At 43.1% G+C, this 15308-nt stretch overlaps 1 protein-coding gene across 7 annotated transcripts; it reads right to left on the bottom strand.

Annotated features, from left to right (window-relative positions):
* Positions 1-220: 220 nt before the first annotated feature.
* Positions 221-14821, bottom strand: add1 (adducin 1 (alpha)). 7 transcript variants are annotated; one of them, XM_085925298.1, is made up of 17 exons: positions 14669-14821; positions 12142-12353; positions 11702-11864; positions 11429-11580; positions 11276-11356; positions 11038-11187; positions 10791-10934; positions 10613-10711; positions 10289-10462; positions 9874-10218; positions 7454-7549; positions 7288-7380; positions 6589-6675; positions 5959-6115; positions 5473-5712; positions 4247-4333; positions 221-1202 (listed from the first exon to the last, which is right to left on the bottom strand). In XM_085925298.1, the coding sequence occupies exons 2-17, from the start codon at positions 12337-12339 to the stop codon at positions 916-918; spliced, it is 2553 nt and encodes an 850-aa protein (XP_085781424.1). In that variant the 5' UTR covers positions 12340-12353; positions 14669-14821; the 3' UTR covers positions 221-915. The 7 variants fall into 7 exon arrangements, with proteins under 7 accessions (XP_085781424.1, XP_085781417.1, XP_085781418.1 ...); XM_085925296.1 differs by lacking the exon at positions 6589-6675 and adding an exon at positions 3216-3253 and having other exon boundaries at positions 1057-1202; XM_085925295.1 differs by lacking the exon at positions 6589-6675 and adding an exon at positions 3220-3253 and having other exon boundaries at positions 1060-1202.
* Positions 14822-15308: the final 487 nt, after the last annotated feature.

The following is a 15308-nucleotide window of genomic DNA, read 5'->3' as shown; positions in this document are numbered from 1 at the left end:
GAATTACATGTTTAATACCTCAGAAATTTGAGCAGAAATGTTTTAAATTATATTACTGAAGGAAGGTACACACACACACACACACACAAATAAAAGTTTTTTTCTCTAATACTTTTTTCTTTGCCGATGTGAATATTAAGAGTTTATGAAATGTTTTGTATGGCTAACAAAGAAATAAGCATTGAATGTCACGCATTAATCAGGCAATGTTAAAGGATGAGTCATTTTACTTTATTGTGGATTTATTAAAAGAAATTTGAGCTGTAACATGATGTTTATTTCTACGGCAGATACATGATCTAAAAGGCAAATACATTAAAATAGTTTGCAGTGTGGTTAAAGACGAAAAGTTAAAAAGAAACAGTGGTTCACGGTGCTCTCTCACAGCAAGCTAACTATGGCTCGTCAATAGCGTGTGACAAAATAAAACATGGAATATTCAGAAAATAACATATGCAAAAAAAAAAGCAATGCTTATCTTTGTACACATTCCTTCAAAATAAAGCATCCGCTGGAATTAAGCCCAGGTTGTTAATTAGCTCATATATGTTTGCTGCAGTCACTTAATTAGTACTTTTGCAATTTTAACATTGAAATGAGAGACGTTTTCCTTCTGCATTCACTTGTTTTTGTTTTCAAAAGACACTTTTTCTATCGTTATACAATCCAAATACATTCTTGTGGTTACAATAACTGGCTTTGCTTTGCACTGGGTGCTTTTTATTAGACATGCATTTAAAAAAAAAAAAGGCCTGCAGAGTGGACAAGGACAGGAGGCATCACACCCTAAATAATGACTTTTTTTTTTACAATGTATACAAAATTGGCACGCGCTAAAGAAAATTTAAAGATTTAAAAGCCGGCAAATGTTAACGTTAAAACATAAAAGGGGTAAAAGCATGAGGAAGCTCGTATTTAGGACTCAGACTTCTTTTTGTTCTTCTTCAAGAAGGAAGGAGTGCGGAACTTCTTTTTCTTTTTGGAGGGGGACTTGCTGGGAGACTCATCGCCGTCTGCGTCGGCAGCAGCGGGTTCCTCCGCGTCGTCGGTGGGTTCGGCGGCAGCAGGGGTGGGGACGGCGTCCGAGTCCTCGACGGGAAGCGCTGGGGCGTCGAATGGGTCATCTGGGGTTAAGTCAGGCAGGGTCTGTCTCAGGGTCGCGGCGTCGCTGTCGTCCTTAAATGTCAGCACTGGCAAGGTCTCTGATGGGCGACAATGGCAACGGTAAATGACAGAAAAGGGGTCACTGCCGAGCCCACACTCACACCAATCAGTCCGCAGGAATAAACGAGCACCTTGGAGACTTCCTTTAAAAAAAATAAAAAAAATAACCCCCTTTCCCCCAAACACAGGTCTGTACAACCCGCACTGACACGGAATGAAGGGACTAACACTGCCTGTGTGTAAATCCTCTTTTCACACTTAAAGTAAAAGTATCACTGTTCCGTTTAAAGTACTACTGGAAGTAGAATCACAGCACCAAGAGCATAATCCCTTTTTAATGTGGCCTGTAAAAACCAGCTTTCCTCCCAGTCGATGTTGTAGTTAAATGCACCGCAACAGAATATGGGGCAAAGTCAACCAAGCAATTTTACCGCTTTTGGGGTATTATCAGAGAAAGACACTGTGTTAAATCCCCTATAAACCGACACGGAATAGTGGCGGATAAAGTTCAACGTGACATTTTTAAGATGCCATTTTTTACGTGTCACTGGTTCTGTTCAAACAGTACTGAATGGAAATGAGCGACAACGTCAACCTAAGACAACAAGCAACTCACGTCAGAGCCAAAACAACACTGCTTATTATCCTGCCGGCATTAAACAAACACTTTTCCTCAAACACTGGCCTCTTGCTCTAACACATAACGCACCTAAGTTAATCGCTACACAAATAGTGCTTCTTACTCGATGCCATATGGGCGGTAATTAACATTACTAGTGGCACCAACAAGATCTGCAGAGCAGACGTGTCATCTGTTAAGTTGATTTTTTTTTGTGTTGAGGAAAAAAAAAAAGTGCCCACAAAATTAAAAATGGGGAAGAAAAACCTAATCGAAGCAGACAAGAGGACACCGTACGCAGAATTGATGCCAAGTACAATTTGCAATTGAGTAAACGAAAAGGGCCACTATATGAGGAAATGAGTACTTTTCATCAATTTGTTTTACCTTTATTTAAACAGCAAAATCTTAACAAGTGCCATTCCTCTGATCATTTCCACCCTGTGTATACAAACAAAAATTAATTATATTGCGCTACAGACTACTTAAGTGCTTTCAAAGGTTTTAAAAAAAAAAAAAGCAAAGCCACACATGTGAGGTCACAACACCACACAGCAGCATTCTTAACCTCCTGAGACCAAAAACTCCTGCTCTAGTTCAAAACAAATGACCCGAATCTAAACGTATCATCAAATTTCCCTTGAACTTAGGAACGACTCACGGGCGCCAAGTTGGAAATAAAATACTGTCTGATTAAAAGGGTCGCAGGAGGATAATTGAATCTGAAACATTGCTGCAGGTTTAAATGAAACAACCGGGAGCCAAACAAGTAGTAACCAGTCACAAGAAGCTCATCCAGCTACTCAATACTGTTAGTCTTATTCGATTCAACCTACGCCGCGACCATTCCTCTCCTACACGCCCACACACATATACACTTATATACAATACGGTGACAGCGTTGGCCTTGGGGCAGCGTTTCCAAGCGCAACAGCATGAAAAGCCAACAACGAGAAGCCACACACGCACACTCAAAGAAGGCACTCGTGTACCTGGTGAAGGAGGCATCTGTAATATGAACAAAAAAAAAATATATACAAATTCAAGATTTCACCTGACCACTCGGAGAAGGAAAATGTGATTACTTTTCGACAGTGGCAAGGGAGTAAGGTTAGCCGATAACAAACGGGTGGGTGGTGAAGGTTACTTCGAGAAGCATCTCCGACTCATGATTTACTTTCCCCGCAAGGCCATTTGTTGCCGCAAAGTTTGAAAAGTGGTTTTCGTGGTGAATCATTTGAATTAGGAGATGTCTGAAATAAACCTCACCCACATCCAGGAGGAGCCAGAAGAGGCGTTAAGAGCCATGGAGCCATTAGTCCATATAGAACTAGCGCTAGCACTAGAGGCATGCAGCAAGAGGAGGGGGCATGTCTAAAGACAAGCATGGAGATGGGTCATAAAATGGGGTGGGGGGTGGAACTGTACGTACTTACTATGGTAACAGGTACTCTTTTGCATTTCCATCTCCTGATTGTAATCGCAGCCACAAAGAAGAAAAGAAGCACAAGTAGAAACAAATGTCGATGCAGATCAAACCACAGTGTTAAAATTAAGAGGGGGGGGAAAAAAAAAATTGGGTTGGGTGATTGTAAAAATGGCGACCCCGCCATTCTTGGTGGAACCCAATGAGATGGGCGATGGAAGGCGGAGGATCAAAGGGGAGATGTAATAGAGCTCACGTGTTGGATTACAACTGATGTCAAAGCTGCATCTTGATTTTAGGTTGAGAATTACCAATTGATGCTGCAACGACGTAGGTGTAATCCAACTGTAATAAAGACCAAGAGGAAGGACACACTCGATTTTATGATCTTGAGAAATTATTTCACTTCATGCTTTGAACAATTTCTCCTCAAAATCATGAAAAAGGTTCGAGAGTTTAATGCTAGAAATGGAATGACCGTTTGGCCTACGACAGTACTCGTTCAACAAGCATAACTAGTCGAGACTGTGAATTTCTTTGTAAATGAGCAAACTAACAAGCAAGAGATGCTGACGTCACAACGTGACGCCATGGAGTTTGAATTCCAAATTATTTTGGGGTATTCTTCTTCACATATGTTTGATTTGAGCAACTTTTCCATATGAACTTAACTCAGTAAAATTAAATATTATCTCCGTGTTTTTGTGTACTAATGTAGTAAATAGTAACAAAGGATTTCCCTGCAAATTAAAAATCGAATTCACTTTTTTTTTTTGCCACCAAGCTAAAAACAGAAAGGACATTCAAACGTCTTTTTGATTATGAGTCTAACGAAGATACTAATTTTGCCTCTTGGACTGTTATTACTTCAAAACAGCACAACAGCAATGCAATTAAAACATTTAAACAGCCACACAAATGCTTAGGAGACTCCACGTTGCCCTCTGGAAGACCACCGGACACAGCATCCATCCAGCCATGTTTAAATTAAGTGAGGCTAGTCGGAGTCCTGGGACCTTTAAGTGGGCCAACCTTACCTTCCTCTGCCCTGACTGGAGTGCTGGGTGGTGTACAGGTGGCCTTTGGGTCTTTGGCCTCTTCCTCTGGTTCCTCCAACTCTTGATCTGCGTTGGATTCAGGAAAAAAAAAATGACTACTTGACAAAAACAAAGAACAGACTGATTGATTTTAGACGAGGCTTCATCCAATAAGTCGCAGTTGAACTCTCCCTTAAAAGTGCCCCAAAAGGCCAACAAATTTGACACATGGACAAAATCCTTGGTAGAAAGAAAAACCGCCATTCGTCATCGACAAAAACTGACAAAAGAAATAATAAATGAAAATATACACCAATTTAGCCGATGAAAACCAGGCATTGTCGAGAACTTCAAAAAGGTGCCTTTGTAGTCTGGTGATTTTATTGTATCTGGCACAAATTCAATGTGACCATTACACAAAGCAGTCCCAGAGTCTCAAGACAATCCAGTGCTGAAAAGCGCAAAGAAGTCCCAGAAGAAACCAGAACCCTCTTCCATATCTTTTTTTAGTTATTTATGAGTCAATGTTTCTTTTGAGCAATGTTTCTATGAATATATTTCCGTTATATTCAAAATAATGTTTTTTTTAAACCATTTTATCATGGACCAAAAGGATTTCTAACACTGGGCACCACATTTGGGTCCACATTGCCTTGGTAGTCTTGAGATTTCATTGAACCATGCACAGATGGAAGAGTCCCTGTGCTGGATGCAGCAAAGCAGCACAACAACATAACCATGTCTCAAGACACACTATGCCAGATACAAATATCTAAAGAACCAAGTTTTATATTTCAATGGACTTTTGCCACTGTGCTGAAGACATGGCTAGGTTGTCTTCTTTTAGGGTACCAACAAATTTGTCCACGTGTGTAGCTTTCAAGTGATTTCAAAGGTGCAGGAGAGAGAGTGGACACCACCAGAATCAATCCAGGAAGGGTTAGCAGGAAGAAGCATCACCTTTCCAGTCCAGATCTGAGCTGCTCTGATTGGAGAGGTTAAGCACAGCACACCACAGCAAAAGGAACGTTTGGATGCGAGGAGCGAGCACCCGGGCGTCCTCGGCTCCTCGTACCAATCTGCGGAATTCTCGGATGCCTTTGACATCAGAGTGAGGGGTTTTGGGGGGCAAAGGGGGAGGGGGGTAGCAGCAGACTCGGGGGACCCGCCCGGAGAGGGCAGAGAGGTCGGGACAAGGATGATCGCCTCCGCTTGGCCTCATGTACCTTCAGCCTGATTCGCCTCCACCGGCTCCTTGCTGAGGGCTCGCAGGACGGCGCAGTGGAACTCCTTATGGGGAGAGTCCGGGTGGACTGCATCCACAAGGCCAAGGGGCGGGGGCCCCTGCCCGGTGGCTGTTGCCGTGCCGGGTTCAGATAACACGAGAGGGGGAAGTGGGGCTTCGACTGTCAGCACGCTTTCCAGCTTGGAGGAGAGTGCTGCCTTGCAATCACCTTCATCTTGCACTGTGAATCCATGTTGGCAGTGCACGTGGAGGTGGAGAGACATCATTACCTAGTTTTCCAGTACAGCATATACCAGTCTACCTCCATAAGCTCTCCCACAATTAGATGCTTTCTTATTCCTCCATATCTGTTCACCAGAGTCAATTTGAACTCTGTTGCTAACCAAAACAGCAGCAAACACAGAAGCGCGTCGTAAATTGTCTCTCGTCATCGTGATTTACTGGAGGGCTCGCTGGAGGTATTTACCTTCAGGTCCTTTCTGCTTCAGCTCTACCTCTCGACGATACTCGTCCAGCTCTTGGTCGGTGAGCTTGTTGAAGGGGTTGGGCCCCTGCTTGCTGACAATCACCTTGGGCTGGTACTCCTTCTCAATGATGGCCTTGGACGCGGTCACCAGTTCTCCCTTTGGGACAAAGACAAGGAGGGAAGGAGGGGGGGGGGGGACAAGAACGTACCTCAAAATGACGCTAAGAGATCAAATCAAAAGCTGAAATATTGTCATTTAAATGTATTTTGCATCTTTAATATTTTTCTTGTGCAATTACAGGACAGATTTGACATAATCTTACAATTTTCATGAGACAGTGAGACAATGGCGGGAAAAGAATGTCCTGGCACCTCCGCGGTACGTTCACAGCTTTTTAAGGATCCAAATTGTTCCGATGTCTATGTTGCTCACAGTCACTAAGGGCGTAAATATATTTTGGAGGCCTCATAGGAACTGCTGCTGCGTGTGTGTGTAATATTAAGACCATGATGTAAAGTTAAACACTGGACATTCACTTCACCCGTCCTGACATGTTAAAAGCAATTGCTGCAAAAGTCTCTTTCGAGGGACGATGTGAGTAACAGATTAGTGACTGGAGCTGCAAGTACCTTTCTAATAGATCTAGCAGGACTATAGGACCCCTCCGAGGCATCGAGGCCGTCAATAGTGTCTGTACAGTCAGACAGAGGGGCGTCCTGCAATAGTAAACCCAGTGAGGGTGGAAGGAGGTGGGAGGGGCAGCAACGGGGAATTTCGATACACGCATGCAGAGACGGAAAGGTTTTGCACAAGCAGCATCATTGCGCCATTTACTTTCGTATACTCCCTCCTCACCCAAATCTGCAGCAAACATGCAGAAGCATGCAAAGTGAAGCAGTACCGTGCGTCAAAGCGGCAGTCAATTTTAATATCGACAAACTCGAAAAATAGCAGTTCTGATGATTTCCCTCACGCCCTGCTTTTGCGTCGATTTTGGAAGCGAAAAAAAACAACAAAAAATAAACGATGAACGCATGCACGCAAAACCTAAAAGATGTCATGATTTTATTTTGTGCTCAGCATTCCATGAAGCCCGCCAAAGCTCATCCAAAAATGAATACAATTAGAATGGAATGATATAATGCATAATGTCTATGGTATCAAGGGATCCCGACCTGGAAATAATATATTTTAGCCCCATTTCAAGTGTATATAAAATAATATTTGGTCACTTTGGTATGTATGAATCAAATCGGGGTAATTATACAACCAAATAGAAGCCACTATTCCTCTCCAGGTCAGGACAGAAGTGACATTGCAGCACCGACCTGCTGAAAGTTGCGCTCCACCACTGAGCCAACGCACAGAACCTGAGACTGAGGTCCGGCAGTCTTAATGTCTTGCAGATTCTGCTCGCGGATCTACAAAGACATAAGAAGAATGGATATTTTATAGTAATAAACGGGAATGAACAGGAATAGAATCCAAAGATACCTTATTTCTCATTTCCAGCACTTCTTTGGGATTGGTGTTCAACGGGATGAACTGATTGGCCACGGCGGCCTGTCGCATTCCGTCCTCTTTAGTCCACTGCGAACGCCACACAAAAACAAAGTCAAACCAAAAGAGAAGCAAGAAGCTGAGAACCAAACTGAAATTAAAAACAAACACTTTTTTGTTTGCAGGCTTCACTATAACTAAAATAACCATGCTCAACAGAAAAAAAAAGACCAAAATAGGTTGGCATGAAAATAAAAATGATTTGAATGAAGTGAGTCAGTGATGACCAAATTCTCTTGTTCTGCTCAATCACTATTCAGCAAAAAAAATTGTCAGCGAATAGCAAATATTTTCTATATTATTTACATGTATAAAAATAATCTCTAAAAATAAGGACGTGCCTTTACACCCTTGAGAACATTTGACATATTTAGCAGTTACATAAAGTCTCGCATACAATACATCATTAGGGTTGGTTTGGTATCGCTAATTTGAAAGCGCAAAAAACGCTGACAATTGATATAACACATTTGCATGATCGGACCTTATACGGATCTAAATTCAATTGATGCGCAGCAACTACTTTGTTCCCCAATTGTCAGTGTTATGCTGAGTAAAACAAAGGCATGAACAAAAACAAGCTTATGAAGGTGTTAACATCCCAGGATGAGTAGTAGAAGAAGAGAAAGGGATTGGGTGAGGAGCGGGCGGGCGGGAGGACGATGACGCTTACGAAGCGAGTCGGGTGAGCAGTGAAAGGTGAGCTGGCATCACCAGTCGTTTTCATAGCTGATTAGACAACAACATCAACATGGACAACAGAGATAAGGAGAGAGAAAGAGAGAGAGCAGTCCTATTTTGGAAGTGGAATGCAACTTTGGGCATTGAGAAAAGTGTGATATTAATTTAATGTATTTTTTGTATTACAATAATTCACTGTATTTATTTTTCTCTGGCAAGAACAGTGTTGCATTGCCTTGCAGTTCCTCCACAATATTGTGTAATGTGAAATATTCTGCTTATTAGTTTGAATATTTGTGCAAATGTGGGAATGCCCCCTAATAAAAAAAAATCATCTCCTCACATCTGTTGTTGAGTACCGGTAAATGAAAATGCCCCATCAACAGCACTATTTGCGGAAATACAGCTTTTGTAAACCTGGTAATGCTCAGCAGGGGATTGTAATAAAATTGAATTCTTTTCAACTCAACAAGAAGAATGAGCAGCAGGTGAAAATTCTAGCTTTCATGCAAGAATTATTATTAAAAATTGTGCCTGCGGGAAGCTCATATTTTTTTAAACAGTCTTGCCGTTAAATGAAGGAGGAAGGAAGGAAGGTGGGTGGAGGATGAAGATGGACATGTAAACACGATTGATATACTCACTGAGGAAGAGCCTCACAACACAACATCACCTACTTTTCCAACAGGAGATAATTCATTTTTATAAGGCCAGGTCAAATTAGAGTCCCCCTGCCCCTGCTGCCAATCATGCAGATTTAAAGAAAATTATAATAAACTCAATACGAAGCAATTGCAATTTTTTTTCCTTTCTTTTTTTTTTGGGGGGGGGGGGGGGATGGGGGAGGCAAATCATAAATTTAAGCTGCATACTCCTAAAAAAAGGGGCATTCAGCCTGTCTGAACTATGCAAGCGATTTACTCACTGGGCTTGATAAAGAAATATATCAAAGGAGGAGTATAGAAGAGCGGTGAGCACCCCCTGCTGCTCGCTCCTCTGGAAAATACATTCTCAACAAACAACGACGATGCATTTCAGGACCCACACATGCAGTAGGGCATGCGGTGGAGCAGCTGGTCGGCCGTCGTGACGCATTCAAGGACTGCGGGGGAAAACAATAAACTACACGGTGATTAAGGCAAAATAGGAAGCGCCTTTTAAAAATGAAAGAACAAAAATACCAGTAAACAAGTATCATTGATCGGGACGACTATTTGGATATATTATTTAGAGGGATGTTCTGAAATCCTGTTTTTATACTTTATCTTGAATTCCTGATTGGCAACACAGATTAATTTACATTTCATTTTCCATTGTTTTGCCTTTTTGCAAATAAATACTGTGAAGAAAAATATTTTCCGGAAAGAGCACAAAATCAAAAAAGATGAGGGGGAAGAGATAGTGCGTGTAGTGGAATTACTTGTAAATAGTCAATTGTTCATTTGTTTTTCGGAATTTCGACATCAATTTAAGCGTATTGAATTGAACCGATACCCGAGGGGAAGTGGGCCTAAATTGGCTGGAGTTTTCCCATGCTTTTTAATTTGCAATGAGGCAACAAGACTTTTCCCCTCACAGCCAAGCACACCAAGATGTCGACCAACTGCCGCCAACAAGTCAGCGGCGGTACACACACACACACACATACTATGAACAATAAGGTAGGCACAGACCAAGCAGTTGGTTATACAGCTTGGCACGCAGACACCGGACGAGAGAGACTGCAGCAAGGGTTTGACGTGATCATGTGTTATGTTCGTCCACACCTTAGGCTTCGACTTGGGGCTTCCGCCGTCGGGCCCGTCCTCGCCGGGCTCGTCGGGCCGACCGCCGGCATTGAGCCAACGGGTCTTGTCGCGCTGGCCGCGCTGGAAGCTGTGTTTCATTGGGGAGCGAGCGCCCGAGTCGCTGTCCTCGCCGTAAGTGTAACCGGCCAAGTGAGCGCTCTCCGCGTCACTGTACTTTTTACCTTTGTCTCGTAATGCCGGACAACGGTAAGGGTAGCCGGTCCGATAGCCCTGATGGGGACCAGATGGGAAGGATTAAGAGCGTAATCCTGTAAAACCCCCGTGATTCAGGTTGACGTACCAGGTTGTCGAGCATTCGCATGAGAGCCTCAAATTCTTGCTCCCCTACTAGCCACTTGGGCTGGGCGCTGGATCCGTCGCCGGCAGGCTCGGGAACGCGAGGACGGGACTTGTACTTGCCTGGGTCAAGCATCACCAGGTTATCTGGGCCTCCAGCGCTGGCCAGTGTTCGCACCTATGGAACAATAAACGAATCAGGGTATAGACTTTTATTCAAGCAAATAAATAAAAAACACTCATGAAAATGAAGCTGCTACTTGGTACAACAGAAAACATAACTACAAATATTTCTCACACACACAAAAAAATCCTAAATTTCTCCCACCTGAATCTCACATGCATTGACCAGGTTGTGGATGTAATAGAAAGCTTCCTCCACAGTTTCACCAACTGATAACAAACCGTGGTTCCTTAAGATGAGCACCTGAGGTGGTACAAGAACATGCGAGGGTCTTAGGATGAAAACTAAAGAAGATTAACAACAGCAGCTATTGAGATGGTACCTTAGCTTTTTTGCCCAAGTTCTTCTGAATGTCAACTCGTTCCTCCTCATCCACCACTATGCCTTGGTAGTCATGGTAGGCCACCTCACCAAGGGCAAGAGCCTCAGGTGAGATGGGTAGCAGGCCGCATTTCATGGCCGACACCTGGAATTAGATTGAATAAACTTTTGTGATAAGCAGCTTTTGTTTTGTCGTCTGGAAGGCCACAGTCAGAACCCCAATCACAACATCTTATTTTCTGACTTACCGCCGCGCCAGCAGCCGTGTGTATATGGACGACGCACTTGACCTCCGGCCGCGCAGCATAGATGGCGGCGTGCAGATTGAAGCCGGCGCCGTTGACGCCGAGGTTAGTGCTTCCCCGATCCACGATATCACCTGACAAATCTATCTTCACCTAAAGAACAGGGGATTAAAAAAATGCAATAATAAAAAACAGAGCAAAAAAAAAAAAAAAAGCAGAAGAACTTCAGAACAAGACTCACCAGGCTGGATGCGGTGACTTCACTATAGAGGAGCCCAAAAGGGCAAATAAGGAAACGATCTTCCTCGGAGCTCACCCTTACCTGGATGACGAGGAGTAAGTGGCATTACAACAGAGATTCCACCAATGGATCTTTTGCTATAAATCGTCTTACTGTGAGATGATTGTAAATGAGTTGCGACCAGCCAAACAGATCAGTGAGCCGATAGAACGCTGCCAGCTTGCATCTGAGGATCTTCTCGCCTTTGTCGTACGAGATAGAATCCGATCCACGTAAATCGTTCACCGGTGTGACCATACCCAAACCTAAAGAAAAGGGGGTCATATTGGAGGTGGGGGGGGGAGAAACAAGGGCATATATGTCAACAGGTGGCACTATAGTATGTTTTCAAAAATAGTGTGGCAATGGACAGACAGAAGTTCTTACTCATGTTGAGCGCTGCCATACCCCCCTGCGGCGCAGCAGGACACATGGCGGGCATGCTGGTGGTCATGAAGTCGGCAATCTGCTGCAGAGCCAGCAGGCTGGTGGGTGTCTTGCCTTTCTTCAGTTGATCTTGGATCATGGACTCCAGCTCGTCGCAGAACACCTACAAAGAGGAGCCATTGGGAAAAAGCACATTATTCCTCCACAGAAAGTGTGTGGCAACATGATCCATCCAGGATAGCGATGTGGAAATGTGGAAACTAATCTGTTAACATGTAAGAAGAAACTCGAGATTAGCATACTTTGCTAATCAATTCTAAAAAGATTTGATGATGACGTTGCTAGTTTGTATTTTTAAATCAGTGGCATCAACTGCATTGAAAGAGCTGGTGTAGTGGTCAAATGAGTTGTGGTGTTTGTCAGCTAACTCTCCCACTAACCGGGCTTTGGAGAATCATGGAGACTCGCTTCTTCTGTTCCATCATGTTGAAATCCTGGCGCAGGGCGGGCGCCATGTTTCTCTCGCGCTGGTACTCGGGGCTGCTCTCGTCCACCGCCCGGTCAAAGTAGCGCTCCTTGTGGGGGGCGGTGGCGGGAGGGTGGGCCGTCACCACACCGGCACCTGAGTCGCCGTTCATCCTGGCCTGGCCTCCTGCAAAAAGCAGTGAAAATTCATCTGGGTTTTTTTTCCCCACTTACTACTCACCAATAACAAGTATGCATTCCACTCGTACTTTTAATACACAATTTTTGAATTAATACTACACAGATGATTTGACTGATGACTGGCTGACTTGCACGAGTGCAAACATGCGAGCATAACGGCGTCGGGCCGATAGCGGGGTATCAATAACAAAAAATGTTCCATGACAATGCTATAGTGAGCCAGAACAATCCAATTCTGTCTGTCCTGAGTCACTTATTAGATTACTACCCAAGCTCAGGCAGTTTAGAATTCTCACGCCTGGCCTCCACCGAGCCCAGTTAGCCTAATTTAATTCTATTTCACAATTGGTAGTTGAACTACAAACCTAACTTCTGCATACAACCTTTAAAAAGTCTTTTATCTGCAGGCTGGTCGTTAACTGAGCCCTGAGTGTATCCCTTTTTTTATTCTTTTATTTGACTTCCTCTTTAAATAAGGACGTATTGGTACTTTAATATTTTTGCTTAGTGTCAGGAAAGAAAGGAAGGAAGCATTCTTCCAAGCACGAGGCAGATGGATCGTGTCATCTCACAGCTCCTCATCCCGCCTTACAAACGTGGGCGTGTGGGTGGAGGTGATGGTGTGTGTGTGTATGTGGGGGGGTGTTGTTTGCACATCTCCAGTCCTGTTTGAGGGTGTCATCTCTATGGAGACCTAAATTACCATGGTAACAGGACAGTCTTGTAAAGACTACTGTTATGTAAGAGCAGCTGTGGGCTAAGATCGTAGCAGTATAGTCGGTATTAAACGCCACCCACGGCTAGCTTCTGTAACTGAACATGCCAAAGGACATAAAGGCACACTCAATTGTTATGGCGACTGATTAAAAGGAAGGGTGCGGTGGAAAAAGCTGCAGCTGATGCACCAGCCTGCAAATCAGGGCGGTTCATGCAGTTTTGTGTTGCCATCACTGTGATGGCAACACACAGCCAGACAAACTCAATCCTGTGGGAGTTTGCAGCCATTCTGTACACTCAATACGGAGAGACCAATGAAGGGCTCTTCCACATCTATCATGAAGAGGGGCTAGAGAGGACTTAACAAAAATAAGTGTGATGATAATGATAGAGCCAGTAAACCAACATAGGTGCGCTAAAGTGTCTGGGAGCTCAGTAGAAGCAATATAATTCAATATGCAATGGGAAAAAACATTGATCCCCCCCCCCAAGTAAATGTCAACGTAAATAGCTAGAAGCACAACGGCTAATGATTGGATTCGAACGGTGTACTGTTTCAAAGTAGATGTTAAGGTTAGCATATCGCTGGAAGCACAATGGTTCAAGACCAGCAGGAAACAAACAGGTTCATGTTCCCATGATGCTAAAGTAAATAGCATAGAGCTGGAAGTGCATTGGTTTATGACCAGCAGAGGACTGTTTTTCTTGTTTCCAAGTAGATACTGAGGTAAACAGCATGTGGCTGGAAGCAAAATAACAAATGACTCGCAGAAAACAAACCCTTTCCATTTTCTTACATTTAGTCTTATCATATACTGCAATCGCATACACTGAATGTTTTCACCAAGTAAACCAACAGATAACAGACAGAATTAATTGGCAAATTATTTGGATTGAGCAATTTCTTGTGCCATGATTTAATATGATGAGGGCCGTTTTACTTTTTTTGAGTTGTATTTATCATATTCACGTTCACTAACTATTTCAAATAATGTCTTCTTGATTAATTTTCAAATTTCCGTACGATAGGATGTTTAAGTACGATATGATTGATGATTAGGTACGACAAGATGTATATCATTGCATCCAATTTTATAAGTGGCCAGACATGATTAGTAACTAAATGTGCTTATTGAAATGAAGACTTTAAACATGTGGGAACATTACAAATGCATGTCAAACCTTCCCTGCATGTATATCAATCTAAATATAGCATCAATCGTTGCAGAAAATGCAAAAACACTACAAGCGCCGACACATGTAGCTGTTGAAATGCACGATAAGGCACCACAGGCCCAGCGTTAGCTAAAGACAGAATGGGCTAACTTAACAAAAATAAACCCAAGACACTGTTCCCCATCTTCTGGTGATCGGATGACGTTTATAGTGAAAACGGCTCAGCATTGCAAAAAGAAAAAAAAGTGCACACCCACTTCCCTGCAGCCTCCATTGATCAAGCAGCGACACATTAGCAAAACAACGTTAGCTTGTTCGCATTCACTTTTAAAACATACGGCGCTGACTAAAAAACAAGTCAGGAGCCATGTTGATTCAGAAAAACGACAAAAAGACCTCGAAGCTTACCCTCTCTAAAACGAGGTGATGAAACGTAACCCTTGTCAGTTGAAGGCAGACAGGCAGGCAAATTCCGCTATTTTTGTCCACAGAATGTGTCGATAGCAGGGTGAAAATTCGCCCTCCCCTAGCGTTGGTCGTCCCCCTAATTTGGCTCCTCCCTCTCCGCCATCATCCAGACTTGGGTGCGGCCAGCTTGTAACTCTATTTTATAATTGGTCAAGCAACAACATGTGACAATACTGGAACGCCCTATTGGGTGACGATGCCGTAGCCCCACCTTTCGCATGGAAAGAAGATTTGGGAGGAGTTTTATTGGTAACACGTGACGTTACTTGGACGTCTGATTGGACAAAGCGTCGTCCCATTGTAAACAAAACCGAAAATATTATGATAAACATGGATGTGGGCAAAAGTACAAGTATCTTAACAGAAAATAACTCAAGTTGAGTTTAACATCAATTATTTAACATTGACTGTAATTATGTATGTAACATGTTTTGATGCTGTATGGACTTAATTGGACCTTTGACTGGGCGGAAAATTGGTGCTTATGTCTGTCTAGCACTTAGGTCTGCATGGAAAATTGATCTCATCATTAAAATTCATCCCATTGTTATTTATTCATTAATTATCATTTATTGTGAAT

The sequence above is a fragment of the Syngnathus leptorhynchus genome, chromosome 12, assembly GCF_054491065.1.
Source record: "Syngnathus leptorhynchus isolate UIUO chromosome 12, UIUO_Slep, whole genome shotgun sequence".
NCBI classification, from domain to species: Eukaryota; Metazoa; Chordata; class Actinopteri; order Syngnathiformes; family Syngnathidae; genus Syngnathus; species Syngnathus leptorhynchus.
This window is presented reverse-complemented; position numbering and strand designations above follow the sequence as displayed.

What these genes read in the sequence shown, in the direction of transcription:
- add1 (XM_085925298.1), bottom strand. Translation starts at nt 12,339, where the DNA reads ATGAACGGCGACTCAGGTGCCGGTGTGGTGACGGCCCACCCTCCCGCC. An exon ending in AAGTCACCGCATCCAGCCTG is followed by an intron (nt 11,188 to 11,275) that starts GTGAGTCTTGTT and finishes CCTGTTCTTTAG; the next exon opens with GTGAAGATAGATTTGTCAGG. An exon ending in ACACGGCTGCTGGCGCGGCG is followed by an intron (nt 10,935 to 11,037) that starts GTAAGTCAGAAA and finishes ATCTAATTCCAG; the next exon opens with GTGTCGGCCATGAAATGCGG.